At 45.3% G+C, this 24,309-nt stretch overlaps 1 protein-coding gene across 1 annotated transcript in view; it reads right to left on the minus strand.

Moving 5' to 3' along the window:
• lrrc74b (leucine rich repeat containing 74B) overlaps positions 1-24,309 on the minus strand; it is a 150,942-nt gene that overhangs the window by 26,790 nt on the left and 99,843 nt on the right. The window contains exons 10-11 of the mRNA XM_072247581.1: positions 10,381-10,497; positions 8,890-9,018 (exon numbers count right to left, since the gene is read on the minus strand). Of these exons, the coding sequence (XP_072103682.1) occupies positions 8,890-9,018; positions 10,381-10,497 (246 nt within the window). The remainder of the gene's footprint in view (positions 1-8,889; positions 9,019-10,380; positions 10,498-24,309) is intronic.

A 24,309-nucleotide genomic window follows, 5' to 3' on the forward strand; every position in this document is an offset into this window, starting at 1 on the left:
CATTACTGCTGATCCCAGCCGGAACCTGCCTTGTCTGCAGGATTCACAACAACGGAAATAAAACAGTTTAAAGGAACTGACCCTTTCCTCTGGAGAATAGACACTGCTCAATCCTTCCTGCTTTAGCAGAGGATATCTCAAAATGCAGGTCACTTTTTCTTGAACGGAGATTCAATCAAGTTCGATTCTCTCCAAAACCACCAAACGTTATCAACTTTACTTGACTCAGCGAACTCCTGTACTTTGGTAAGGTCTTCACTCTCCAGTACTACTTACAATAGAAAGTAGAACTCCACTTTAAAACGCAGCTGCATCGTAAAATGAATACGCAGCATAACGGAGTATCTGATGAATTAAATAACAAACTAAACTTAAAACTCAACTGGAAAAACTAACTGCGTCACACCAGGGGTCTTCTTTATATATCTGTTGAGAACAGGCCATCACGTGACCTCACACTAGCGGGAAAATTACATCATGTGACCTCCACAAGACCATTACATCATGCTCATCAGATACTCAATTACATCATGGTCATAAGACAGTCACAAGATATCCATGAGGTATGTAACAGTACGCTGACACATCATTCTTGCTGATGAGACCCACCACGGCAATGTCATCGTGATGATGAACGTTATGCTGTGGTTCGAGCTGTGTGTTGCATTGCAGTTGTGGGTCAGCAGAGTGAACAGCAGTGGACTGAGCACACAGCCCTGGGGGGCCTCCGTGCTCAGTGTGAGGGTGTTGGAGATGCTGCTTCCAATTCGGACTGACTGAGGTCTCCCGGTCAGGAAGTCTAGGATCCAGCTGCAGAGGGAGGTGTTCATACCCAGTAGGCTCAGCTTTCCAATTAGTTTCTGAGGAATGGTTGTATTCAATACTGAACTGAAGTCTATGAACAGCATTCGAACGTATGTGTCTTTTTTGTCCAGGTGGGTTAGGGCCAGGTGGAGGGCAATGGCAATGGCGTCGTCTGTTGAACGGTTGGGATCGTACGTGAACTGCAGGGGCTCCAGTGAGGGGGGCAGCAGGGTCTTGATGTGCCTCATGACGAGCCTCTCGAAACACTTCATGATGAAGGATGTGAGTGCAACAGGACGTAATCGTTGAGGCAGGACACTGAAGACTTCTTCGGCACTGAACCAGACACGTGATATTTCCCACTGTCACATGTGTGCACAACGGCTTATTTATAATGCAGCACAGTCAGTGAAGATTTATAGTCTAAATACCAAGGTTCAGTGTGTAGAACACTCACTTTGGGACAAATTTTTCTGCCTTCAGGTTTCAGATTCAGATTTATTTATCACATGCACATTGAAACATACAGTGAAATGCATTTGTTTATTAACAACCAACACACCCAAGGATGTGGTGGGGGCTGTCCGCAGGTGTCACCACACATTCTGGCACCAACATAGCATGTCCACAATGTTTAGCAGAACACTACTCGCAACAACAACACCAGCAGCAACTCCGTTCCCACGCCCTTCAGTACAAAAAGCTTTGTTTGAGACTCTATTGGTCCTAATGGACGCATACAAATCATTCCAAAACTCTGTTTTGTACAATAAGCAAGTAAATATTTCCCTAGTGTCATGGGAAATATTTACAATTAAACCAACATGACTAAAATAGGTATTCTCTCCATGAATGCATTGCTATTTCTGGGTTCTAGCTGTCTGCATACTGGCTGTTGATCATCACTGGCCCTTCAGTGATGATGGGTTTCAATTCTGAGACATGGGCTCCCTGGGATACAGAACTACCTTATGGAATTCCAACTTTACGCAAATTTTCCCATAGATCTCTAAATACGTAGAAGCAAATGATGTATGCATGAAAACAAACCTGCTAATAGTACTGTATCTGATCATAGAAGATTGGTGTACAGTTTAAAACAACATTGAATAATTTATGCAAAAAGTGGCTTGATTAGAAACATAGAAACATAGAAAACCTACAGAACAATACAGGCCCTTCGGCACACAAAGTTGTGCCAAACATGACCCTACCTTAGAAATTACTAGGCTTACCCATAGCCCTCTATCTTTCTAAGCTCCATGTACCTATCCAAAAGTCTCTTAAAAGACCCTATCGTATCCGCCTCCACCACCATTGCCTGCAGCCCATTCCACACACTCACCACTCTCTGAGTAAAAAACTTACCCCTGACATCTCCTCTGTACCTACTCACTAGCACCTTAAATCTGTGCCCTCCTGTGGCAGCCATTTTAGCCCTGGGAAAAAGCCTCTGACTATCCACACGATCAATGCCTCTCATCATCTTATGCACCTCTGTCAGGTCATCTCTCATTCTCCGTTGCTCCAAGGAGAAAAGGCCGAGTTCACTCAACCTGTTTTCATAAGGCATGCTCCCCAATCCAGGCAACATCCCTGTGAATCTCCTCTGCACTCTTTCTATGGTTTCCCCATCCTTCTTGTAGTGAGGTGACCAGAACTGAGCACAGTACTCCAGTGGGGTCTGACCAGGGTCCTATATAGCTGCAACATTACCCCTCAGCTACAAAATTCAATTCCACGATTGATGAAGGCCAATACACCATATGCCTTCTTAACCACAGAGTCAACATATGCAGCTGCTTTGAGCATCCTATGGACTCGGACCCCAAGATCCCTCTGATCCACCACACTGTCAAGAGTCTTACCATTAATCCTATATTCTGCCATCATATTTGACATACCAAAATTATCCACTTCACACTTATCTGGGTTGAACTCCAACTGCCACTTCTCAGCCCAGTTTTGTATCCTATCAATGTCCCGCTGTAACCTGGACGGATTCCTGTCACGGTATGTGGACAGGCCGACCAGGGGGAATGTCATACTAGATATAGTACTAGGTAATGAACCGGGTCAGGTCACAGATCTCTCAGTGGGTGAGCATCTGGGGGACAGTGACCACCGCTCCCTGGCCTTTAGCATTATCATGGAAAAGGATAGAATCAGAGAGGACAGGAAAATTTTTAATTGGGGAAGGGCAAATTAAGAGGCTAGAAGGCTAGAACTTGCGGGTGTGAACTGGGATGATGTTTTTGCAGGAAAATGTACTATGGACATGTGGTCGATGTTTAGAGATCTCTTGCAGGATCGGTGAGGAAGATAAAGAATGGTAGAGTGAAGGAACCATGGGTGACAATTGAGGTGGAAAATCTAGTCAGGTGGAGGAAAGCAGCATACATGAGGTTGAGGAAGCAAGGATCAGATGGGTCTATTGAGGAATATAGGGAAGCAAGAAAGGAGCTTAAGAAGGGGCTGAGAAGAGCAAGAAGGGGGCATGAGAAGGCCTTGGTGAGTAGGGTAAAGGAAAACCCCAAGGCATTCTTCAATTATGTGAAGAAAAAAAAGATGACAGGAGTGAAGGTAGGACCGATTAGAGATAAAGGTGGGAAGATGTGCCTGGAGGCTGTGGAAGTGAGCGAGGTCCTCAATGAATACTTCTCTTCGATATTTACCAATGAGAGGGAACTTGATGATGGTGAGGACAATATGAGTGAGGTTGATGTTCTGGAACATGTTGATATCAAGGGAGAGGGGGTGTTAGAGTTGTTAAAATACAAACGTTGTACATTAGGACGGATAAGTCCCCGGGGCCTGACAGAATATTCCCCAGGCTGCTCCACGAGGCGAGGGAAGAGATGGCTGAGCCTCTGGCCAGGATCTTAATGTCCTCGTTGTCCACGGGAATGGCACTGGAGGATTGGAGGGAGGCGAATGTTGTCCCTTTGTTCAAAAAAGGTAGTGTAGGGATAGTCCGGGTAAATATAGACCAGTTAGCCTTATGTCTGTGGTGGGAAAGCTGTTGGAAAAGATTCTTAGAGATAGGATTTATGGGCATTTAGAGAATCATGGTCTGATCAGGGACAATCAGCGTGGCTTTGTGAAGGGCAGATTGTGTCTAACAAGACTGATAGTTCTTTGAGGAGGTGACCAGGCATATAGATGAGGGTAGTGCAGTGGATGTGATCTATATGGATTTTAGTAAGGCATTTGACAAGGTTCCACACAGTAGGCTTATTCAGAAAGTCAGAAAGCATAGGATCCAGGGAAGTTTGGCCAGGTGGATTCAGAAATGGCTTGCCTGCAGAAGGCAGAGGGTGGTGGTGGAGGGAGTACATTCAGATTGGAGGATTGTGACTAGTGGTGTCCCACAAGGATCTGTTCTGGGACCTCTACTTTTCGTGATTTTTATTAATGACCTGGATGTTGGGGTAGAAGGGTGGGTTGGCAAGTTTGCAGATGACACAAAGGTTGGTGGTGTTGTCGATAGTGCAGAGTATTGTCAAAGATTGCGAGAGACATTGATAGGATGCAGAAGTAGGCTGAGAAGTGGCAGATGGTGTTCAACCTGGAGAACTGTGAGGTGGTACACTTTGGAAGGACAAAATCCAAGGCAGAGTACAAAGTAAATGGCAGGATACTTGGTAGTGTGGAGGAGCAGAGGGATCTGGGGGTACATGTCCACAGATCCCTGAAAGTTGCCTCACAGGTGGATAGGGTAGTTAAGAAAGCTTATGGGGTGTTAGCTTTCATAAGTCGAGGGATAGAGTTTAAGAGTCACGATGTGATGATGCAGCTCTATAAAATTCTGGTTAGGCCACACTTGGAGTACTGTGTCCAATTCTGGTCGCCTCGCTATAGGAAGGATGTGGAAGCATTGGAAAGGGTACAGAGGAGATTTACCAGGATGCTGCCTAGTTTAGAGAGTATGCATTATGATCAGAGATTAAGGGAGCTAGGGCTTTACTCTTTGGAGAGAAGGAGGATGAGAGGAGACATGATAGAAGTGTACAAGATAATAAGAGGAATAGATAGAGTGGATAGCCAGCGCCTCTTCCCCAGGGCACCACTGTTCAATACAAGAGGACATGGCTTTAAGGTAAGGGGTGGGAAGTTCAAGGGGGATATTAGAGGAAGGTTTTTCACTCAGAGAGTGGTTGGTGTGTGGAATGCACTGCCTGAGTCAGTGGTGGAGGCAGATACACTAGTGAAGTTTAAGAGACTACTGGACAGATATATGGAGGAACTTAAGTTGGGGGTTTATATGGGAGGCAGGGTTTGAGGGTCGGCACAACATTGTGGGCCGAAGGGCCTGTACTGTGCTGTACTATTCTATGTTCTATGTTCTATTAACCTCTGACAGCCCTCCACACTATCCACAACACCCCCAATCTTTGTGTCATCAGCAAACTTACTAACCCATCCCTCCACTTCCTCATCCAGGTCATTTATAAATATCAGAGTAAGGGTGCCAGAACAGATCCCTGAGGCACACCACTGGTCACCAACCTCCATGCAGAATATGAAAAGTCTACAACCACTCTTTGCCTTCTGTGGGCAAGCCAGTTCTGGATCCACAAAGCAATGTCCCCTTGGATCCCATGCCTCCTTACTTTCTCAATAAGCCTTGCATAGGGTACCTTATCAAATGCCTTGCTGAAATCCATATACACTACATCTACTGCTCTTCCTTCATCAATTTGTTTAGTCACATCCTTAAAAAATTCCATCGGGCTCGTAAGGCATGACCTGCCCTTGGCAAAGTATGCTGACTATTCCTAATCGTATTATACCTCTCCAAATGTTCATAAATCCTGCCTCTCAGGATCTTCTCCATCAACTTACCAACCACTGAAGTAAGACTCACTGGTCTATAATTTCCTGGGCTATCTCTACTCCCTTTCTTGAATAAGGGAACAACATCCACAACACTCCAATCCTCCAGAACCTCTCTCGTCCCCACTGATGATGCAAAGATCATTGCCAGAGGCTCAGCAATCTCCTCCCTCACCTCCCACAGTAGCCTGGGGTACATCTCATCCAGTCCTGGCACCTTATCCAACTTGATGCTTTCCAAAAGCTCCAGCACATCCTGTTTCTTAATATCTACATGCTCAAGCTTTTCAGTCCACTGCAAGTCATCACTACAATCACCAAGATCCTTTTCCATAGTGAATACTGAAGTAAAGTATTCATTAAGTAGCTCTGCTATTTCCTCCGGTTCCATACACACTTTCCCACTGTCACACTTGATAGGTCCTATTCTTTCATATTTTATCCTCTTGCTCTTCACATACCTGTAGAGTGCCTTGGGGTTTTCCTTAATCCTGCCCACCAAGGCCTTCTCATGGCCCCTTCTAGCTCTCCTAATTTCCTTCTTAAGCTCCTTCCTGTTAGCCTTACAATCTTCTAGATCTCTAACATTACCTAGCTCTTTGAACCTTTCGTAAGCTTTTCTTTTCTTCTTGACTAGATTTATCACAGCTTTTGTATACCACGGTTCCTGTACCCTACCATAACTTCCCTGTCTCATTGGAACGTACCTATGCAGAACTCCACACAAATATCCCCTGAACATTTGCCACATTCTTCTGTACCTTTCCCTGAGAACATCTGTTCCCAGTTTAAGCTTCCAAGTTCCTGCCTGATAGTTTCATAATTCCCCTTAATCCAATTAAACATTTTTCTAGTCCTGACGAAGGGTCTCGGCTCGAAACGTTGACTGTGCCTCTTCCTATGGATGCTGTCTGGCCTGCTGCATTCCACCAGCATTTTGTGTGTGTTGCTTGTATTTCCGGCATCTGCAGATTTCCATGTGTTTGCTTTTCTAACTTGTCTGTTCCTATCTCTTTCCAGTGCTGTTGTAAAGGAGATAGAATTATGATCACTATCTCCAAAATGCTCTCCCACTGAGAGATCTGACACCTGACCAGGTTCATTTCATTTATTGTGACAAGAAACCTTCCTGAACACACGTAACAAACTCCACCCCATCTGAACCCCTTGCTCAAGGGAGATGCCAATCGATGTTTGGGAAATTAAAATCTTCCACCACGACAACTGTTATTAATACACCTTTCCAGGATCTGTTTCCCTATCTGCTCCTCGATATCTCTGTTACTATTGGGCGGCCTATAAAAAACATCCAGTAGAGTTATTGACACCTTCCTGTTCCTAACCTCCACCCACAGAGACTCTGTAAACAATCCCTCCATGACGTCCACCTTTTCTGCAGCCATGATACTATCTCTGATCAACAGTGCCACGCCCTCACCTCTTTTGCCTCCCTCTCTGTCCTTTCTGAAACATCTAAAACCTGGCACTTGAAGTAACCATTCCTGTCCCTGAGCCATCCAAGTCTCTGTAATGGCCACCACATCATATCTCCAAGTACTGATCCACGCTCTCTCATCCACTTTGTTCACAATACTCCTTGCGTTAAAATAGACACATCTCAAACCGTCGGTCTGAGCGTGTCCCTTCTCTATCACCTGCCTATCCTCCCTCACACACTGCCTCCAAGCTTTCTCTATTTGTGAGCCAACCACCTCTTCCCCAGTCCCTTCAGTTCGGTTCCCACCCCCAAACAATTCTAGTTTAAATTTCCCCCAGTAGCCTTAGCAAACCTCCCCACCAGGATATTGGTCCCCCTGGGATTCAAGTGCAACCTGTTCTTTTTGTACAGGTCACACGCCCCAAAAGAGGCAGGTGTGATTAAAAATAAATGTCTGACTAGAATTTCATTGCCTCTGCCGGTTCCTTTATGATCAAATCTGCAATGACTGACTGGCTGCAAGCAATTCAGCTATTGTTGTTATTTCTGTCACCTATTTATTTTCCCTTACTGAGAAACTGTTTCTGACTTACAGAGTTCTCCAGAATGGAACCCTTGGGTAATCTGAGGAGTACCCAGATTTCCTTCCTGATAGTATATTCATCATGACTGCAGTAGTTCAAGACTTACCTTTACAGGGTAATTAGGGATGGTCAATAATGGCAGCTGTCCGAACCACCAAAAAACAAATATAAAAACAAATTACACAAGTGGCTGCACTCTTTGTATTATATCTTATTGGCTATAAAATATCTCGTGATGTCCTGGAGTTATGCGTCCTTCTTAACACACACAAAATTCTGGAGGAACTCAGAAGGTCAGGCAGCATCTATGAAATAAACAGTTGATCTTTTGAGCTGAGACCCTTAACTTCAGATGAAGGGTCTCAGCCCAAACATCGACCATTCATTCCTCTCTATAGATGCTGCCTGACCTGCTGCGTTCCTCCAGCATCTCTGTGTGTTACTCAAGATTTCCAGTAATTGAGTTGGAACAGTCTTGAGTTTATATGACCTTGTTTTTGTTTTGGAGATACCAGTCAGAATGTACAGTAAAATCTATATTTTGGACAGTTCACCAATTGGTAGCAACTAGCCTTTGTTATTTTGTCCCTATTTCAAATTTTCTGTATTTTGTTTCAGTATGATTGAGAATCCTTTTCTGAGAGTAGTGCCAGCATAAACATAGAACAGGAATCAGCCCTTTGGCCCATCATGTTTTTGCTAACCACAAAGGTAATTTAATTAATCCCATCTGCCTACACGTGACCCTCTGTTCTTGTTCTGGTCATGTACCTGCCCAAAGACATATGGGTTAGTAGATTAATCGGTCACATGGATGTAATTGAGTGGCATGGGCTCATTGTGCTGGAAAGGCCTGATACTGCCTTGTATCTCTAAATAAATAAATAATAAACAAACAAGCAGACAGAAAAAAATGAATAGATAAAGAAATAAATGCCTCTTACACACTGCAAATATTAAACACGCAATCCCAGAGACAGAGCATTTCTCTATTACAATGCATCCTGAGAAAACAGAAGTCACCAATTTCACAAAGATCATCACTGTTGAGTTGAATTTTCCTTTGACTAAGTAATGAAAAGGGTTGATGTGTTGCAGGGTGCCTATGCTATGGAATTAATGAGAAACTGTGATATCGGAGTACCTCTTGTATTTTTCAGTTTTTCTTAACAAGACTGACTTTTCAGCAGCCTTCACTTGACGGAAAAGATGCAGTGACATACAGACCTTCAGTCCCTCCTGGAACTTATGGAGTCTGATACGCCTGTTCTCCTCTAATTCAAAAGCGCCCAAGAAATGCTCCAACTTCAGCTGATTCTCCTTCATGTATTCCTTCAGTCTTGTCAGGGGATCGACCTGTAACAAGGAGCATGTTAATCAGCAAGAAATCAGCAGAAAAGTGGTGTGTTTCCTCCACACCTGATTGTGGTGGGACATCTATTTTCAGATGCTAATTTCCTCTTTTTAAAATTTCTGGTCAATTTTCCATCCTTGCGGCGCTGATGAGGGGTCTTTGACCCAAAAGGTTAACTCCTGTTTCTCTTTCCACAGATGCTGCCTGTCCTACTGAGTATTTCCAGCATTTTCTCTCCTGAACTTCCTGGGAACCAATTAGATTGGCAGTGTAGGACCAATAGCCTACAAAAGTCTCAAACAATATAGTTAGCTCTTTGCAGGTTACAAGTGTAGCTATTTTGCATGCTTAAACTATACAGTAATGCTTAAGGTGGTAGCACTCTTTCTTCTGCATTTAAGCACTGCACGTTCAAGTCCTACTCCAAAGACACAGGTTTTCAACTCCAGACTGAAACTGCAGTGCCGTGCTCTGACAGTACTACACAGTCAAATAATGTTGGCCTTTGGATAAGATATTAAACTGCTTTGGATAAGATATTAAACTGAGGCCTCCCTCCGGGTAGGCGTAAAAGAACCTGTGCGTGATTTGAGTCCCTAGTGATCCCATTCCTGGAATGGAATGGCTGCTCTGTTTAGGAGCAGCTAGAGAGAACATTGTTGCCAGCAACATTCACATCCAATGAATAAATAAGAAAAGAAAAGAAAGTAGTTCATTCATTATGAAGTGCTCTGGGATGTCTCTAGGTTGTGAAATTCACTGAATACAAATACAAGCCTTTATTATAATAGTTGTTTTTGCTGTTATTATTTGTTCTACTGTCCAATCTATCCCCAAAAAGTATGCGCTTATGAGGAGAGGAACTAAATGAAAAATCTTCAATTGAAATACATTAAGATGTACTCAGGATGGTGATGCAGGAACCTATGAGAACCTATACTTCTTGTGAAAGGAGGGATGGAAAATTAAATATTTACTTTAATCAACTTCCACTTTATTGCTGCATTGGGGATGAGAAGCGCTATTGCATTGCAGATTTAAACTTTACCAAATTTTCTAGGTAGATGGTAGGTAAATGACCAGACATTTGTAGGTTAATAATCTGGAAATGATTTAATGCAGAGCAGGGCTAGGAATCACCAAGTGACATTGGGTGGGGGGGGGGGGTGTTGACAGGTATATTCAGGGATATTCTGTGTATGACAATAATACATACAGTTCTTCTTGAATATATTTTAGTTCATATTACCAAAAGAACCTACTACAACATACAATAAAAGACAACTGGATTATACAGTAGGAAAGATTACACAATTAAAAACACAAAGTTTTCTGTCAGACATAAAACAAGAATAAATATTTACCTTGGACCTTGGTATTTTGAACTGATCAAGATTCCTCTCATGTTTTATTTCCAGATCTGGAGCCTGTTCTTTCATGCTATTGAACAAGTCCTCAAAATCATTATCAACTCTGATATCCTGAAGAGAAACACAAAGAATCATTGCCATGGTGCTGTGTGTTGCTGGGAAGACACAAGTTGCAGAATTCAGGGAGGTTAGGTCATTTAGTCCTAAACCCATCAGGAGCATATGGGTATCACTCTGAATCCTGGCATTTCTATGCAAGTCAAATGTAGAATATTAAAACCTTGCATGGATTATGTGATGGAGAAGTGAGCCTTAAATGAGCCTTTGATATAGTTTTAGTAAACTTTTCCTCATGCTTTATAGAGGTGTCATAAGGAAGTGGCTGGGAATGAATCCAAGTGCAAAACACAGACACTGAAATACTAGGGACAGGACTAGGATACAGGGTGAGGGCAAGGACATGTACACGAAAACCGGGAACCCAGAACAGGACTGGACAAGAGAGCTAGGAGCCTGGGTTTGGACTCCGAGCTAGAGACTGGACAAGGACCCAGTACCTGGGTCTTGCCTCTGGCTCGGACCCCAGAACTAGGCAAGGACGAGGCTTGGCTGGCAGGCAGGATGAGGTTGGAGTCTAGAGACTTGAGGTGAGGCTTGGCAGGAGGCAGGAGGCTTCAGGCGAGGCTTGGCAGGAGGCAGGAGACTGGAGTCTTCAGGCTTGAGGCTAGAGATGAGGCATGGCTTGGCAGGAGGCAGGAGGCTAGAGACTTGAGCCAAGACTTGGCAGGAGGCAGGAAGCTGGAGACTCGAGGCTTGAGGCTAGAGGCCAGAGACTTGAGGCGAGGCTTGGCAGGAGGCAGGAGGCTGGAGTCTTCAGGCTTGAGGCTAGAGGCTAGAGGCTAGAGATGAGACTTGGCAGGAGGCAGGAGGCTGGAGTCTTCAGGATTGAGGCTAGGCAGGAGGCTGGAGTCTTCAGGATTGAGGCTAGAGACTTGAGGCGAGGCTTGGCAGGAGGCAGAAGGCTGGAGTCTTCAGGCTTGAGGCTAGGCAGGAGGCTGGAGTCTTCAGGCTTGACGCTAGGCAGGCTCCTCCTGGGCAGGGCGCAGTTCACTGGGGCAGGGCGCGGATCTCCACCCGACGGAGGCAAGGGACAAGAAGGGAGCTAGGTACGGGGTGGCTCCAGGACAAGACAGCAAGACAAGGCAAGGCTTCAGGCAATGCAAGGCAAGACAGAACTTCAGGCGAGGCGAGAGTTACCGGCAAAACAAGGCAGGGCTTCAGGCATTGCAAGGCGAAACAAGAACTTCAGGAGAGGCGAGAGTTACCGGCAAGGCTTCAGGTGAGGAAACAGAAGGCAGAGGAAGGGATACAAGGAGTAAGGACAAGAACAATCCAGCAGCCACATCCTGGTCTCTGAAGGTATTTATGCAGTCAGCCCCCATGAGCATCAGCTGCCTCAATTAGAGCTCAACAAGAACAGAAACAGGGGAGACAGGAAAACCTGGAGCAAGGGTCGATGGACCGGACCGTGAACCGGAATACAGACTTCACGGTCCGGACCATGACAGGAGGCAACTTTTGGCATGACTACTGCATTACCATATCAAAAATCAATGAGATATGCATGAACTACCTGAATGAAAAAATGCAATTACAGCTAGGGAACATCTGTAATGTTCACACATTATCTTTGATTCATGCAGTAAGTACTTGAGGAGTAAATTGAGAACTTAACAACTCATAAACAAAAATAATGAGCATATTGAGGGAAAACAATGACCTAGAAATTCCCAAGTGTTGCAAGGTAAAACAGAGTTGAGAAGAGGATCCGCTAGGATTTGCACAGGACTGTGGGGAAGTGAGTTCTCTGTGCATAAGATGCACACAAAAGTCTGTAGAAGTAAGGCCCTTGACAAGGTGCCACACATTAGGCTGCTTAACAAGCTACAAACCCATGGTAGTTGCTTGGGCTTGCCAGGAAAGATTTTAGCATGGATAAAGCAGAGGTTGATTGCTAGGAGGCAAAGAGTGGGAATAAGGGGAAGCTTTTCTGGTTGGCTGCCGGTGATTAGTGATGTTACACAGGAGCCTGTGTTGGGACTGATTCTTTTTACGTTATATGTGTAACACCCTGGGAAAGGTTTCACTGCTGACATAATGGTTTTTCTGTAGAAACAGTGTTTTGGTTATGGCTAGAGATAACAGTTGCTTTGGAATATGACCTGGGTCTTTTTGTTCGGCGTGAGATGAAGAGAGAAGACGCTAGAGAGAACCAGTCGTAGGATATGACCTGGTGGGGAGATCGTGATTCACTGGAGCCGGACGGTAAGATCGACCGAGGATTGGCGAATTGAGCTCCAGCTGCTGCACATTTGACTGTTTAGTTATAATGGGCCTTTTTTTTTTCTTCTCTTTACTAACTTTTTAGTAAAGATTCCTAAATATAATTCCTTTAATCGTATGTAGTGTGCTGTCTGCTGTTTCTTGGCACTGATTTGTAACAGGGTTGCAAATTACACAGCATCCACACAAACCGGGGTTTGGGGTGGGAGAGCCGTCTCGATCTCACGAGTTTGGCGGGACTGGAATGCGTCTTCCCTAGACTTACGCAGCCAAGGAAACCAGCAGGGTTTCATTTGTGGGAGTATTGTTCCAGATTGATTTTGTTGGTCGTTGTGTGATTGCCCTGAGCATTGATCCAGTGGGTTGTTTAAGTCTGTGTAAAGTGATTAAGATACGTGGCTATGGACGTTGCAGGGATTGAGCGGTGGTGTGAATCCATAGGGTTACCAGTAGCGAATGCATGTGTATTGAGTGGGGTAGGCATTTGTAGTCCCAATGAATTGTTAATTTGGACTTTAAGTACTGTTAAAGCATTAGGAACAGTTATGATCCTGGAGCAGAGGCTTGAGAAAATGGCGGGCAAAAATTTTGTTTTAGTTCAGACTAGCGCTGATGTAACAGCAGTGGAACTGTTTGGTACTATTGGGGCCTCAGGAAAGTGGGGTGCCATGGGCACCCAGAATTCTTTCTGGGAGGAGAGGAGTCAAGGTGAGTGTGCTGAATCGGAAGCTGAGTTTCCCGTAGTTGGGGGAGACTAAAGACAAGTTGCTCTTGTTTCTGCGGAGCGAGGGGAAGGAGTGGTCTGATTTGGAAGGTTTAATAAGTCCTCCAGCGAGGGGTGAGCATTCTGAGTTGATTTCAGCCCTTACCTCCCAGGCGAATAAATGGCAAAATGCCCAGTTCTCATAGGCTCAGCATGTTCTCGGGAATGAAGCCCACCCCTAAAGGGGAAGAGGACTATGAGACTTGGGCAGAACAGACCCCTTAGAAACTGGATGAGTGCCAGTGTTCTGACGACGTGAAAAGACAGTAACTGTTAGAGAGTCTGAGGGGGCTGGCTGCTGACGTAGTGAGATCCTTAAATCCACAGAACCCCTTTGCTACCTCTGTGGGCTACATGCAAGCACTAGAAATGTTTTTCACGTGACGGGAAGTCCAACGGAGCTTCAGAACATGTTTCAGGAGAAGGGGGAGAAACTTCCTGTCTGCATCTTTTGGCTAGAGGCAGCTGAATTGCTTGCGGTGTAGGGGGGCCATTCAAACGGCTGAGGTGAATCAGTCAAGAATGGACCAAGTGACGAAAGGCACCCAGTCACAGGACCTGTTTGCTTGGGGCCTCCGAATGTCTTGTAAGACATGCCCTCCTCCCTTGTTTGATGAGCTGATCAGAGAAGTAAGAGAGGAGGAGAATGCTATAGAGGCACGGGAGGCCTTCATCAGCAGGGTACAGTCCTCGGTAGTGGTCCCCTTGGATGAAGTGACTACTGATAGCCCACCCCAGGGAGTGGTAAAGGAGCTTGTGGCAGAGTTTAGGACTGAAATGTCCCGGTGGTTATCAGCAGGTGCAACCACCCCACACGATAAAGCCGACAGGGAGTCGGACTCCTTGAGGGGACGAACTAATCAGAGGGCTGCAAGTGAACGGGGTTCCCACAAGAAGGGAAGTGATCGGTATTGTCTTTTATAACTGTGGTGAAGAGAGACGCTTCAGGCGGGAGTGTGAAGGACAGGAAAACCCTTGAAGAGTGAGCCCCCGGGTACCTAAACGGAGAGACCTAGTGAGGGAGTGGTCTGGTGACTTGGGGGAAAATGTCCCCAGCAATATATCAAGCAACACCATAAAGCAAAAAAAAACCTATTCCCAAAAGGCTTAGTGGGGCCAAGCTCCAGTGTATCACTACGAATTGAGGGCATTTATGCTGGAGCCAAACTTGACAGCGGCTCTCAGGTTACTCTGGTGTACCGTTCACCTTACAACTGGTATTTGATGCATTTACCATTGACGCCCCTCAGTGCGCTAGAGATCTGGGTTAGCTGAGGCCCTTGATACATTAGTGTTGGTTTGCCCAGACCTGATCGAGAAGGGCAAAATTTCAATTCTTGTGGGGTCAAATACTCCTATTGTGAGGAGGCTAGTGGGAGCCTGCAAGAAGAAAGTTGGAGAGAGCTTTTGAAAACATTGTCCATTCACCCTGTGTTCCGAGCTGCTTTTGAGGAAGGACGTGGCCGCACTGAGCTGGATGATGAGCATAAATGAGCATACACGAGGGACTGTGTGGTACACTCAGTCCAAACCTGTCTGGGGAAGAAGTTAGAATGATGGGAAACTCCAAATTTCCCGGAATGCCTGATGCCGAGGCCCTCTTAGTGGATGCTCCGGAAGACCACGAAGCGGAGTCATGCTTAGCTGCTGGGGTACTGCAGAAACCCTTGATTGTACAAGTTAACAGGATGACAATGAGTGTCAAGAACACCTCAGACAGGGAGGTCCACCCTTAGATGGGGGATGCCAATGGCGCACCTTTTTCCGGTGACAGTAATGTCTAGTGTCCCTGTGAGAGTAGCCACTGAGAAGCTCTCTCCAATAAAGGGAAAGTTGACTGCTGAGTCATACAACTTTGGGGTCTCCCCGATACCTGGAGGTTGGAAGAAGAGGTTGATAGAGAAGATGTTGATCTGGAAGATTTCTTTGCGACTGACAAGTTTGATGTGGTTTGTTCTAAGACAGAGGACAGCACATTCAGAGAAAGGTTGCAGCAACTGTTGCCTGCAGATGCGGTGGACTTTGGCAGCATCTGCGGAAGTTGAAGTAAGCTGGGATCATCACTGAGTCCAGAAGCCCTTATGCATCTCCAATAGTGGTGCCCAGGGAGAAGAATGGGAAGGTATGGATATGTGTGGACTATCGGACTCTGAACAGGTGTACAGTCCCTGACCTGTATGTGGTCCCGAGAACTGAGGACACACTGGCCTGCCTGTGTGGTGCGAAGTGGTTCAGTGTGCTGGACTTGAGGAGTGGGTATTATCTGAACTCCATGAGTGAGGCTGACAAAGAGAAGACAGCATTCATATATCCACTAGGATTCTTCCAGTTTGAAAGGCTATCCCTGGGCATATCAGGAGTCTCGGCAACTTTTCTGTGTGTCATGGAGAAAACAGTGGGGGATGTGAACTTGCTTGAGGTATTGGTGTACCTGGATGACCTCTTAGTGTTTGGGTCCACCTTGGAGGAACATGAAGCGAGGCTCCCGAAGGTGTTGGGCCACCTGAAAGTCAAAAGGTTAAAATTTTCCTTGGACAAGTGCTAGTTCTGCAAGACATCTGTCAACTATGTTGGGCAATAGTTTCATGGGATGGATTAGCTATGGATCCGTCTAAGATAGAGGTGGTGACCATGTGGCCAAACAACAGACTGTGAGTACCTTGTGCTCATTCCTTGGATTCTGAGGGTACTAATGGAGGTTCGTGAAGGACGACTCTAAAGTGAGTCACCCTTTAAATCAGCTCCTGTGCAGCTACCCTCCCTTGAGGAAGAAAGGGAGGACAGAAGAAGAGGATGGTAAAGATTATCTTAACCTTTCAGAGTCTCTTGGAGTGAGATGGGATGAGAAATGTGAAAAGGCCTTCCAGTTGCTGAAGAAGCTGCTGATAAAAGCGCATGTGCTGGGTTTACAGACCCCCGGTTGCCATAGGTATTGCATACAGATGCCAGCAGAGAGGTCTTAGGGGGTGTTCTGTATCAGGATCAGGGCACAGGGTTGAGACCTGTTGCGTTTGTCAGCTGGTGTTACCAGGTTTGGATATGGCCCAAATGTGGAGTGAGAGACACTGAGGCAGGTCGAAAGTTCACAAACTTTAATGTGACAGTGTTAAAGCGAAAATAAACAATAAACACTAGGCCAAATAGGGCAGTTAACTAAAACTCTCAAATGGGAAACGAAGCCTACACTAGCGCTGAAAAAGAATTCTAAACATTAAACGAATACTGCTAGTCTTCAGAATCAGTTGACTCGAAAGTCCAATTTCTCAGGGCTAGCCAAAAGCAAACAGGCAGCAAAGTGTTGCTGTGCTCTGTCCAAGTCTTGACAAGCACTACGATGGAGTTAAATACTATCACGATTAAGTAATAATTAGCTGACACGTGCAAATTCACAAGCGCAATTGCCATATCTACTGCGCTGCCGAATCCATGGTTGCGACAGCTGGAGTCTGTCACCCTTTGACCGAAACTACCCCATGCACAAATTGGAGTTCCTGGCATTGAAATGGGCTGTGGTGGATAAGCTAAGTAACTATGTATATGGTGCTAAGTTTGATGAAAGGGTGGACAACAATCCATTAACATATCCTGACCTTGGCGAAATTGAATGCCAGTGGCTGGTGGCATTGTCTGCCTATGATTTAGACATAGACATAGACATAGACATACTTTATTAATCCCGAGGGAAAGTGAGTTTTTTTACAGCTGCACCAACCAAGAATAGAGCATAAATATAGCAATACAAAAGCCACAAACAATCAAACAACAATATGCAAACTATGCCAGATAGAAATAAGTCCTGGACCAGCCTACTGGCTCAGGGTGTTTAACCCTCCATGGGAGGAGCTGCAAAGTTCGATGGCAGGAAAAACCTCCCATGACGCCCAGTGTTGTATCTCAGTGGAATATAGCCGGAGTCCAACAGCAAAAAGTTCAATATCTATCTTTCTATGTCTATTCTGGCCATTTAGAGGTTGAAAAAATCTATGGATTGCTCAGTGACAATAGACAATAGGTGCAGGAGCAGGCCATTCGGCCCCTCAAGCCAGCACCCCCATTCACTTTGACCATGGCTGATCATCCACAATCAGTACCCCGTTCCTGCCTTCTCCCCATATCCCTTGACTCCACTATCTTTAAGAGCTCTATCTAACTCTTTCCTGAAAGCATCCAGAGAATTGGCTTCCACTGCCTTCTGAGGCAGAGCACTCCACAGATCCACAACTCTCTGGGTGAAAAAGTTTTTCCTCAACTCCATTCTAAATGGCCTACCCCTTACTCTTAAACTGTGGCCTCTGGTTGTGGACTCCCCCAACATCGGGAGCATGCTTCCTGCCTCCAGCATGTCCAATCCTTTAATAATCTTACAGGTTTCAATCAGGTCCCCTCCCATCCTTCTAAATTCCAGTGTATACAAGTCCAGTCGCTCCAATCTTTCCACATATGACAGTCCCACCATGCCGGGAATCAACCTCATGAACCTACGCTGCACTCCCTCAATAGCAAGAATGTCCTTCCTCAAATTTGGAGACCAAAACTGCATACAATACTCCAGGTGTGGTCTCACCAGGGCCCTGTACAACTGCAGAAGGATCTCTTTGCTCTTATACTCAACTTCCCTTGTTATGAAGGCCAACATGCCATTAGCTTTCTTCACTGCCAGCTGTACCTGCATGCTTACTTTCAGTGACTGATGAACAAGGACACCTAGATCTCGTTGTACTCCCCTTTTCCTAACTTGACACCATTCAGATAGTAATCTGCCTTCCTGTTCTTGCCACCAAAGTGGATAACTTCACATTTATCCACATTAAACTGCACCTGCCATGCATCTGCCCACTCACCCAACCTGTCCAAGTCACCCTGCATTCTCATAACATCTTCCTCACATTTCACACCGCCACCCAGCGTTGTGTCATCTGCAAATTTGCTAATGTTACTTTTAATCTCTTCATTTAAATCATTAATGTATATTGTAAATAGCTGCGGTCCCAGCACCGAGCCTTGCGGTACCCCACTAGTCACTGCCTGCCACATTCTGAAAGGGACCTGTTAATCCCTACTCTTTGTTTCCTGTCTGCCAACCAATTTTCTATCCATGTCAGTACCCTACTCATGTGCTTCAGTACCCTACTCATGTGCTTCAATTTTGCCCACTAATCTCCTATGTGGGACCTTATCAAAGGCTTTCTGAAAGTCCAGGTACACTATATCCACTGGCTCTCCCTTGTCCATTTTGATAGTTACACCCTCAAAAAATTCCAGAAGATTAGTCAAGCATGATTTCCCCTTCGTAAATTCATTCTGACTCAGACCGATCCTGTTACTGCTATCCAGTGATCGGTTCTACTGGCCCCAAATGAAACTGGCGGTTGAAGAGTACTGCAAGTCATGCAATTAATGTATATGGAGGAGGACGCTGCCTACGAGGGCCACTCCGCTATCCCACTTGCAGAATGCAGGGCCACTTGATCTGGTATGTATGGATTTCCTATCATTAGAGCCTGATGCCAGCAACATGGCGACTGTCTTGGTTATTATGTATTACTATACCAGATATGCGCAAGTCTTCCCTACCAAGGATCAGAGGGCGTCCACCATGGCCAAAGTGCTATGGGAGAAGTATTTTATTTATTGTGGGCTCCCCAGGGGGATACATAGCGATCAGGGATGAGATTTCGAGAGTAGGTTCATAAATGAGTTACTGAGCATGCTTGGAGTCAAGAAGTCGAGGACCAGGCCTTATCACCCGCAGGGTGATCCCCAGCCCGTGAGCTTCAATCAGACCTTGCTAGATGTGCTGGGAACCTTGGAGATTAGTGAAAAGAACAAGTGGAGTCAACATATTGGACATCAGGTCCACTGCTACACCTGTACACAGAATGAAGCTACTGGGAACTCGCCATATTATCTGTTGTTTATGCACAAGGCGAGGTTGCCCGTTGACCTCTGGTATGGAACTGGTGGGGAAGATCTACAACAGAAGACTTATCTGAAGTAGGTGTCTGATATGAGAATGGAGCTGAAAAAGGCTTATGAATTAGCTGAGGTCTCAGCGACCAAGCAGGATCAAGGAAATAACAGGAGGTATGATCAAAAGATTAGGTTCTCTCAACTAATGCCTGGAACTAAAGCCTCATGAAGAATTTGGGGCTACCTGGGAAGCATTAGTTGGCTGACCACTGGCCGACTATGCCTTATGTAGTGGAGAGTCAAATGCCAAATGTATTAGTTTTCTGGGTGAAACCAGAGGATGGGAATGGGCCTGTCAAGTTTCTACATCTGGGAAAAGATGAATGTGTTGATCCAGAGCCTGACCTGGACCCTACACCTAGTAAGAGGACTCTACAGCTATGGTGGGGAACCGAAGGATCAGCAGTAAGAAGGATTATACCGGACCCCACCTCTGAATATGATACAGACTCGGAGGAAGAGGAAATGGGGGTGTGGTATATGCTGCCTTTCTCAAACTCCCCAATAATTGATGAAGAGATTCCCAACCCTTCTCACACTGAGGTGAGTGAAATGGGGAGATCTAGCAATGGACAGGCAGGTTAGAAAATGGCAGGAGGCTGAACCCTAAAGTAACTGGGCATGAAGGCGAGCCCAGCCAAATGACAAGGGGACCTGATTGTCCGGAGGCGTGAGTAATGGACAGACAGGAGCCTCTCCAGGTAGACAGGAAAGTAACTGAGCATGAGGCCGAGCTCAGCCAAGTGACGAGGGGACCTGAGTTGTCAGGAGGCACGAGTAATGGACAGGAAAGAGCCCAGGGAGTGTCCAAAGCTGAAGAAGTAGATGATGGGTAAGGAGGTCCCAAAGAGTCAGGAAACCCATGGATACTGGCCTATGTTGCACCTGGGGAACAGAGTGTGGCACCTATGCCCTTGGTGAGCTATGTCACTGCCATTTACACCCGGGTTGGACTTTGTGCTTTGTATGAAGGGATGACAAATTATCTCAATGTCACGAGGACATGACTAATTTTGATGGGGGGAGAGTGTAACACCATGGGAAAGGTTTCACTGCTAACATAATGGTCTTTCTGTAGAAGCAGTGCTTGGGTTATGGTTAGAGATAACGGATGCTTTGGAATGTGACCTGGGTCTTTATGTTCGGCGTGAGATGAAGAGATAAGACACTGGAGAGAACTGGTCGTAGGGTACGACCGGTGGGGAGATCATGATTCACTGGAGTCAAGCCCCGAGATTGATTGAAGATCAGTGATTGAGCTCCAACTGGTGCACATTTGACTGTTCAATTATAATTGGCCCTTTTTGTTTTTCCTTTTCTTTACTAACCCTTTAGTTAAGATTCATAACTACAATTCCTTTAATTGTATGCAGTGTGCTGTCTCTTGTTTCTTTTGCACTGAGTTATAGCAGAGTTGCAAATTACACAGCGTCCACACACACTGGGGTTTGGGGTGGGAGAGCCGTCTCGATCTCACTGGTTTGGTGAGACTGGAGTGCACCTTCCCTAGACTTACGCAGCCAAGGAAACCAGGGGGTTTCATATGTCAATGATCTGGATGATGGAATTGATGCTTTTGTTGTAGAGTTTGCAGGCAATATGAAGATTGGTGGAGGGGCAGGTAGTTTTGAGGAAATAGATAGATAGATAGATACTTTATTGATACCAAAGGAAATTCGTGTCACAGTACCATTACAAGTGCCCAGGTATACAAATACAGTATACAAATATTAGAAGAGAAGAAAGAATTAAAAATAGGGCATGTCAAACAGTCCAGCAGGAGGGGTCATCACTTCCCCGGCCATAGGTTGACTCATAGGTGAGCCTAATGGCTGAGGGTAAGAATGACCTTATATAGTGCTCTTTGGGGCAGTGCAGTTGTCTTAGTCTTTACAAAAAAGTGCTCCTCTGTTCAGCCAAGGTGATAAACTGGAAGGAATAGGTAGGATGGATGTGGACAGGATGTTTCCTCTGGTGGGGTTACCCAGAACTAGAGGGCACAGACTCAAAATTGAGGGGTGGCCTTTTAGAACAGAGGTAAGGAGGAATTTTTTTTTAGCTAGAGTAGTAAATGTGTGGAATGCTCTGCCACAGACTGAGGTGGAGGCCAAGTCCATGAGTATATTTTAGGCAAAAGATGATAGTTTCTTAATTGGTCAGGACATCAAAGGATATGGCGAGAAGGCAGGTGTATGGGGTTGAGTGGGATTCAGGATCAGCCATGATGGAATGGCAAAGCAGACTCGATGGGCTGAATGGCCTAATTCTGTTCATATATCTTCTAGTCTATGGTCTTATGCAGAGGGTGAGAAACAATGTCCAGAATTGCCAGAATTTTCTGTAGGGTCCTTTGTTCTACCACAGCCTCCAGTATGTCCAGTTTGACTCCTATAACAGAGCCAGGCTTTCCAATCAGTTTATTGAGCCTGTTGGCATCACCCGTGTTGATGCCACTGCCCAAGCACACTACTGGATAGAAGATTGTACTGGCGACAACAGACTGAGAGACGTGAAAGAGAGGCCTGCATACTTCAGAGGACCTCAGTCTCTTCAGGAAGTAGAGGTGACTCTGGCCCTTCTTGTACACAGCCTCTGTGTTGGTACTCCACTCAAGTCTGTCATCCAGGTGCACACCAGGTACTTGTAAGGAGGCTACAGAAGGACTTAGACAGATTGGAATGGGCAAAGAAGTGGCAAATGGAATACAGCATCAGGAAGAGTATGGTCATGCATTTTGGTGGAAGAAATGAAAGGGTTGACTATTTTCAAATGGAGAGAAAATACAAAAATCTGAGGCCCAAAAGGATTTGGGAGCCCTTGTGCAGAGTTCCCTAAAGGTTCATTTGCAGGTTGAGTCTGTGATGAGGAAGGCAAATGTGATGTTAATATTCATATCAAGAGGATGAGAATGTAAAAGAAACAATGTAATGTTGAGACTTACAAAGCGCTGGTGAGGCCTCAATATTGTGTACAGCTTTGGGCCCCTTATATCAGAAAGGATGTGCTGAAACAGGAAAGGGTGGAAAGGAGGTTCACAAATTTGATTCCAGGGTTAAACGGCTTGTCATAGGAAGAGCATTTGACGGCTCTGAACCTGTATTCACTGGAATTTAGAAGAATGAGGGGTGACCTAATAGAAAACTACAGAATGGTGAAAGGCCTTGATACAGTGGATGTGGGGAGGATGTTTCCTATGGTAGGAGTGTCTGGGACCAGAGGACACAGCCTCAAAATAAAGGAATGTCCTTTTAGAACAGAGATGAGGAGGAATTTCTTTAATCAGAGCGTGGTGAATCTGTGGACTTTGTTACCACATGCAGCCGTGGCGGGCAAGTGTTTCTGTATATTTAAGGCAGAGGTTGATAGATACTTAATTGGTCAGGGCATGAAGGGATACAGGAGGGCACACAAAAGATTGGGACTAAGAGGAAAAATGGATCAGCCATGAGGAAATGAGGAAATAAATGACTCAATGGGCCAAATGACCTAATTCTGTTCCTATATATTCTGGTCTTATGGTCTAAAACGGCATCACCTTCATTCTTACAGAGGAGGAGCTGTTTGCTGTCTTGAGGCAAATTAGGGTGAATAAATCCCAAGGGCCTGACAAGGTGTTCCTCTGGACCCTGCAAGAGGCAAATGCAGAAATAGCCAGAGCCCTAGCAGAGATATTCAAAGATTCAGAGTGCATTTATTATCAAAGAATGTATAAATGATACACCTTAAGATTTGCTTGCTTACAAAGCAAGAAATTGGAGAACCATAACCACTGTGCAGACAAAGAGGGAAAGAAACATATACACACACTATGCAAATAATTGAAGCAAACGACAACATTCCAAACCAGACCAAGTCCTCAGGTCTGCTCCTCAGAGCAGCCAGGGTAGGACCAAGCCTCGATCTCAGTTCATTATACCAGTGTGGCAAAAAAAAGCCGCAAAACTTTCAGAGACAACAGCCACTGGTTCAGTTCACACAGCCTCATCGCCACAGAGAAACATTAGCAATGCGGGAGAGCGAGTGAAATCATCCTTATGATATATAAATCATCCTTAGCAACAGGTGAGGTGTCAGAGGACAGAAAGATAGCCAGTGTTGCTCTGCTGTTTAACAAAGGCTCTAAAAATAAACCAGGAACTTGTAGGCCAGTATGGCTGACATTAGTTGTAGGAAAGTTATTGAGAGTTATTCTAAGGGACTGGATATACAATATAAATATTTGGATAGACATGGACTGATTAAGTCAGCATGGCTTCATGTGTGGTAGGCTGTGTCTAACCAGTCTCACAGAGATTTCTGAGGAAGTTACCAGGAAGGTTGCTGAAAGAAAGGCAGTGGATGTTGTCTACAAAGCATTTGACATGGTCCCACCTGGGAGCAACACACACAAAATGCTGGAGGAATTCAGCAGGTCAGGGAGTATCTAGAAAAAGAGTACAGTCAACATTTCGGGCTTAAACCCTTCAGTCCTGGCCTGTTGCGTTCCTCCAGCATTTTGTGTATGTTGCTCGGATTTCCAGCATCTGCAGATTTTCTCTTGTTTGTGATTGGAGATTGGTCAGGAAGGTTCAGTCACTCTGCATTCAAGATGACGTAGTAAATTGGATTAGGTATTGGCTTTGCAGGAGAAGCCAGAGTGGTAGTAGATGCTTGCATCTCTGACTGGAGGCCTGTAACTAGTGGTGTCCACAGGGATCGGTGCTGGGTCCATTGCTGTTTGTCATCTATATCGATGATCTAGATGATAATGTGGTTAAATGGATCAGCAAATTTGCAGATGATACCAAGATTGGGGGTGTAGTGGACAGTGAGGAAGACTATCATGGCTTGCAGTGGGATCTGTATCA

The sequence above is a fragment of the Mobula birostris genome, chromosome 31 (assembly GCF_030028105.1).
Source record: "Mobula birostris isolate sMobBir1 chromosome 31, sMobBir1.hap1, whole genome shotgun sequence".
NCBI classification, from domain to species: Eukaryota; Metazoa; Chordata; class Chondrichthyes; order Myliobatiformes; family Myliobatidae; genus Mobula; species Mobula birostris.